At 42.6% G+C, this 5,203-nt stretch overlaps 1 protein-coding gene across 2 annotated transcripts in view; it reads right to left on the reverse strand.

The window, feature by feature from the left end:
* Nucleotides 1-4,484: 4,484 nt before the first annotated feature.
* LCP1 (lymphocyte cytosolic protein 1) overlaps nt 4,485-5,203 on the reverse strand; it is a 21,183-nt gene continuing 20,464 nt past the window's right edge. For both annotated transcript variants that reach the window (XM_018565301.1, XM_018565300.1), the window contains exon 15: nt 4,485-4,888. In XM_018565301.1, coding sequence (XP_018420803.1) covers nt 4,759-4,888 — 130 coding nt within the window. In that variant the 3' untranslated portion in view covers nt 4,485-4,758. The remainder of the gene's footprint in view (nt 4,889-5,203) is intronic.

Here is a 5,203-nt window from a genome sequence, read left to right on the forward strand (position 1 = left end):
CCGAGATATCGATTCCCGGTACCTATATTTGTTTATATTTGTTTAATTATAATTTTTCACATCTCTAAGAGTACACAATTTCATTTATTTTATTTGCTTCCAGACCGAGCGCAACTCACTTGCGATATACAATTTTTTCCTTTTTATACAATAAAAAATAAAAACACAGTGGTTATTAAATATCACCATAGGAAAGCTCTATCTATCTCAAACATTATCGAATATTAATTTTGATACAGTGTTCTATTGTCAGTCAAACTATCACATCTTTGTAAACTGAAAATGTCCTGGTAATGAAGGGCTATTACAGGCTGGTGCTCAAGTGGTTAAAGTAATTTCTTTCAATAGTACATATTTAAAGTTGCAGATTTTATTAAATTAATAACTCGTGATCCTGCCGTGAAGTTTCTTCTTCAGACACTTCTTGTTTTCGGATGAGCACGATCTGTCAGTGTCTTCCATTTGTTCTCCTGCTTTATCACTCTGTACCATGCTCTCTCAGTGAAGGCTAGCACCAGCTGTTGGCAATGTATACAGTACAGACATGCTAATCCAGTAGTTTGCTGGATTACATGCAAGTAGACTTGAAGTAGCTGGAAGCGCTCACTCACATCTACAATGTAGGTGCGTTTAGGGATTTCCGTTGCAGGAAATCACAAGCTCCTGATGCAGGAATCCCTATACATGCCTGGCGTTAGTACAGGGGCTGACTGACAACTTTTAGCCCAGGGGGCAAGTACAACCCAGAGGCCCATGGTGCAGCAACTTGGCCCCCCTCCCGCTCTGCCTCTTCTCCCCGCCCGTCTGCCACTTTTGCCATCCATGTAACGGTAGTGTGAACGGTCGGGTGATGTGAGGACTCCTAGTAAGTCCATGAAAGGGGTGACTGGCTGGGGGATGGTGCTCTCCTCGCACTGAGCTCCCTACATGGTTCTGGCCTTACTCCGCTCCATGTCCGCTACTTAGGGACTCTCACCCACTGTAGACCGCCGCTGGCTGTCCATGCTTCTGGGCTGTGAGCTGTGGGAGGAGAGTGGGAGGGGCCGGAGAGTGTCACAGTCAGTGTTCTATCATTTTTCTTAAAACCTGGATATTTTCTCGACTGTGTCACTTCCAGTGGGGCAGAGTCTTCCGAATCAGCTGTTTTCATGACCCCCTTTCTTCATGACATGCGCACCTGGAAGAGACGCGGTAGAGTATGGGTTGAGGAAAATTATAGCACACTGGTAGTGGAGGGATGCCTCGTCAGTGCTGTGCGTGTATAGGACTGCTGCAACCCTGGTAGTTCTGCCACTGAGTTTCAGGGGTGGGTGTGGGTGCAGCAGAGGCGGCTCCCTAATTAGGCTCACAGGTGGCCAATGCGGACTGTCAGGTGGTCAGTGCGGGCTCTCTGCTGGTCAGTGCGGGATCCGTGGGGTCTCCCTAATAATCAGTGGTGGCTCTGTGGTAGCTCCCAGGTGGGTAGTGGGGGCAGTATAAGGCAAGTCACGCGGGCGCCAGCGGGAGGGGGCGGAAAAATTCTGGCACAGCTACAAACATTGTTAGATGTAACGGTGTGTACGGAGCTCAGGACTTCTACTGCAATGATCTCAGCTCCGCCCCACCCCCTGTGTATGGAGCCGCTCAGCCAGCACTGTGTCTCCAGCTTTCCCCCCTGCCATGTGCCATGTGTGGAGACTCACGCTACCTCCTCGGGGTCACTCTCTGCACTGTGGGAGGAGCCGTTCTCACCTCTCTCTTCACTACCGCCTTGTCCCGAGGTGCAGGTACTAGTCTGTGTGTGTCACTGTGCTTTGTCTATGTCACTATGTATGTGTGTGTGTCACTGTGCTGTGTGTATGACACTATGTTTGTATGTATGTGAGTGAGTGTCACTGTGGATGTGTGTGTCTGTCACTATGTATGTATGTAAGTGTGAGTGAGTGTCACTGTGGATGTGTGTGTCTGTCACTATGTCACTGTGGATGTGTGTGTCTGTCACTATGTATGTATGTGTTTGTGAGTGTCACTGTGGATGTGTGTCTGTCACTATGTATGTATGTGTTTGTGAGTGTCACTGTGGATGTGTGTGTCTGTCACTATGTTTGCATGTGTGAGTGTCACTGTGGATGTGTGTGTCTGTCACTATGTATGTATGTGTTTGTGAGTGTCACTGTGGATGTGTGTCTGTCACTATGTATGTATGTGTGTGTGTGTGTGTCTGTGGATGTGTGTGTCTGTCACTATGTTTGCATGTGTGAGTGTCACTGTGGATGTGTGTCTGTCACTATGTATGTATGTGTTTGGGAGTGTCACTGTGGATGTGTGTGTCTGTCCCTATGTTTGCATGTGTGAGTGTCACTGTGGATGTGTGTGTCTGTCACTATGTTTGCATGTGTGAGTGTCACTGTGGATGTGTGTGTCTGTCACTATGTATGTATGTGCAGGGCCGGAAAAATGCGACTGGGAGGGGGGCCCATGTAAGATGGCCGCGGCAAAAGCGATCGCACCTGTCAGCGCTCCCTCTCTCTCCTCCCGCCCGCTGCAGCTTCAGAGCGGCCAGGAGGAGAAATGCTATCACACAGGGGCTTGTTATTTCTTGTGTGATAGCAATAAAGTTAAAGGAGAATTATGAGTGAGTGAGTGATTTTCACTCAGCCTCATAATCTGAGCCGACCTGTGACAATGAAACTATCACAGGTCGGCTCAGTAGATCGGGAAGTGAGCGAACACATACCGTCGCTTGCTCATTTCTCGATCTATCCCTGCAGAGGGCGCGGGGGGGGGGGGGGGGGGCGCAAAAATACTCCTTCGCCTGTGCCGGCCAAAAATCCTTGCACCGGCCCTGTCCCTATACGCACCTATGCTGTAGGTGTGAATGAGGGCTAAGGATGCTGCAGGAGAACAGCAATGCTAACTTGCAACAAAGAATGAAAAAAAACTGGTGACAGCGGTATTTGGATTTTAAAAATAGCAATTGGGGTACATACAGTACTTTAACCCAGTTGAGAAACAATATTTTAAATATATTACATTTTCTTTTACTGCTCCTGCGCTGTCAGCTTATACCATATTATTCCTAGAAAAGATATCAGAAGTCATCTTGGTTGACTAGATGTGAAGAAGGAAACTGAAGCAAATGAAAAAAATTTGCTTGAATTAAACATAATATGCAGACACACATTCACTTTAAAGACTCTAAAAACATAAAGGCTACATTTGTTTGAATGAGTGAAGACTGTTACATAAAGCAGGAAATATTAAATACATGTAATGTTTATCAGGCCAGGGGCAAATTGTTCAATGTAGATGTCATAGACAGGAAAACACATTTAACGTTGTGACCAAAACGGATGTTTTTTTTTTTCTTTGTATATAGGTTGGACTCGATGGACTTTTTTCAACCTGACTAACTATGTAACTTTGTAACTATGTAATGGGTGTTGTATTATATTTGAGAGTTTAACATGAGGTCATAGTGACAGTTGACATGGGTGATAAACATCACTTAAAAAGGTTTTTCTAAATTATATTTTATTATAACCACTGGCCAAAACCACTTCAAGCATAAGTCTCCAGCTTCCTGCAACACTAACAATATAATTGTAGCCCAATGGCTGGGTGCCATTTCCAGGATCCATGCACAAGTGTGCAATAATGGTTTATATTACTACCAAGATTGGGGACCTACTTTACATTTCTTGAAGTGAGGCCATACATGGCCCAATATACGCATGAGATTACAGATTTCTTAATTTCTTGTTATAATAAAGCCATGCAGTTAACCTTTTAGACAATCTCCAAAAAGGATGTGCTTTTTTCACACAAAGAAAGGTTTCCACTTGTTGTAGCAGTAATCTCTGATGGCAGTTCAATAGTCATTCTCCTTTCTTCATAGAAAAGGATACAACCCATTCATAGTATATGTGCTACTTCCATATGTTTTTAAGTCCTGTAGTGGTAGACAAGTTTTTCACTGGTCCACCAATCCCAGTGGTGGGACCTGCCCTTCCATGGCCACCGTAAAATGTTAAAATACAACTTCACAAGTTAATTATTAGTTTTGCCCTGGCAAGGATCCGTTTCCATAATCAGCTGATTTTTTTTGTTTTGAGGTTCCAAATGTAAGACTTCCCTGCACTTATCTATGCCCACTTCCAACAGAGCCAACAGATGCAATTCGCATCTGGACACCACAGTTAATTGTTTGTGTTAGTTTTTAGGGAACATATGACACCATAATTTGGCTTTGTGATGACTGCAGCACATAGGTTGAACAATGCTTTTTTTATGGTATATCTTACTGATAGAATACCAGAGCAATAAAATAAGCTAATATATGATACAACTTGCCAGAAACCAACCATACACAAGTGAAATACCAGTTTTTGTACCTTTTATAATCAGGCAGTTTCTCCTTAATTTAGGAATCCAACTATGATTTACATAAACCGTCATTATATGAACATGTAACTAGGTGACATGGCAAACAAAACACAATATAATACAAATCAGATCTTGTTTATTATGTGCTTTAAATTTAGTTTAGGAAAAACAGAGGTTTCTCCTACTATACGTGTCCGCACTGATACTATTACAAACAGAAATCAATGAATTCTTGCTTTCTAAGCCAGAAAGAAACAGTAAGATATATTTATCATAGTTTTAGCTATGTTGTTACTGCATCATTTTATTTAAACAAAGGAATGACTGTTGAAATTATCAGTCAAAAAAAGGTGACTTCATCACTGCCAGAAATAGATGTTTTTTGATGGATTTTTAAACTTTCAATCCTCTTCCCATCAAGCAGGCAAAGACTGTCATGACCATCTTTGGTTTCACCTCCACTAGATCTTCTGGCAAAGCATAGAGCCTTGCACCAATCTTTCTTGCCATTGAAACAGTGTACCTGCAAAAAAGAGGAAGATAATGTAGAATATGAGGGATAAATAAGCATTTTTGCTTCATCACCAAAGTGTTTTCAGGACATACAATAGCTTAATTTTAGTCTGGTTCCACTTGCTTTTTTTATCATTTACAGACAAAATTATATTATAGGGGATCCATAGCAAAATGATAGTAGGATCTCCTGACTCTGCAATATTTCCTTCTGTAAAGGACAATGCTGGCAAAATATGATAAAATAATAAGTCTGATTCAGGAGCCAGACCTCACAGGTATTGTTTTCCCTTTTTCTTTTGTTCTACTGTTATGTTGACCACCT

The sequence above is a fragment of the Nanorana parkeri genome, unplaced genomic scaffold (assembly GCF_000935625.1).
Source record: "Nanorana parkeri isolate BGI_ZX_2015 unplaced genomic scaffold, ASM93562v1 scaffold829, whole genome shotgun sequence".
Lineage (NCBI taxonomy): Eukaryota > Metazoa > Chordata > Amphibia > Anura > Dicroglossidae > Nanorana > Nanorana parkeri.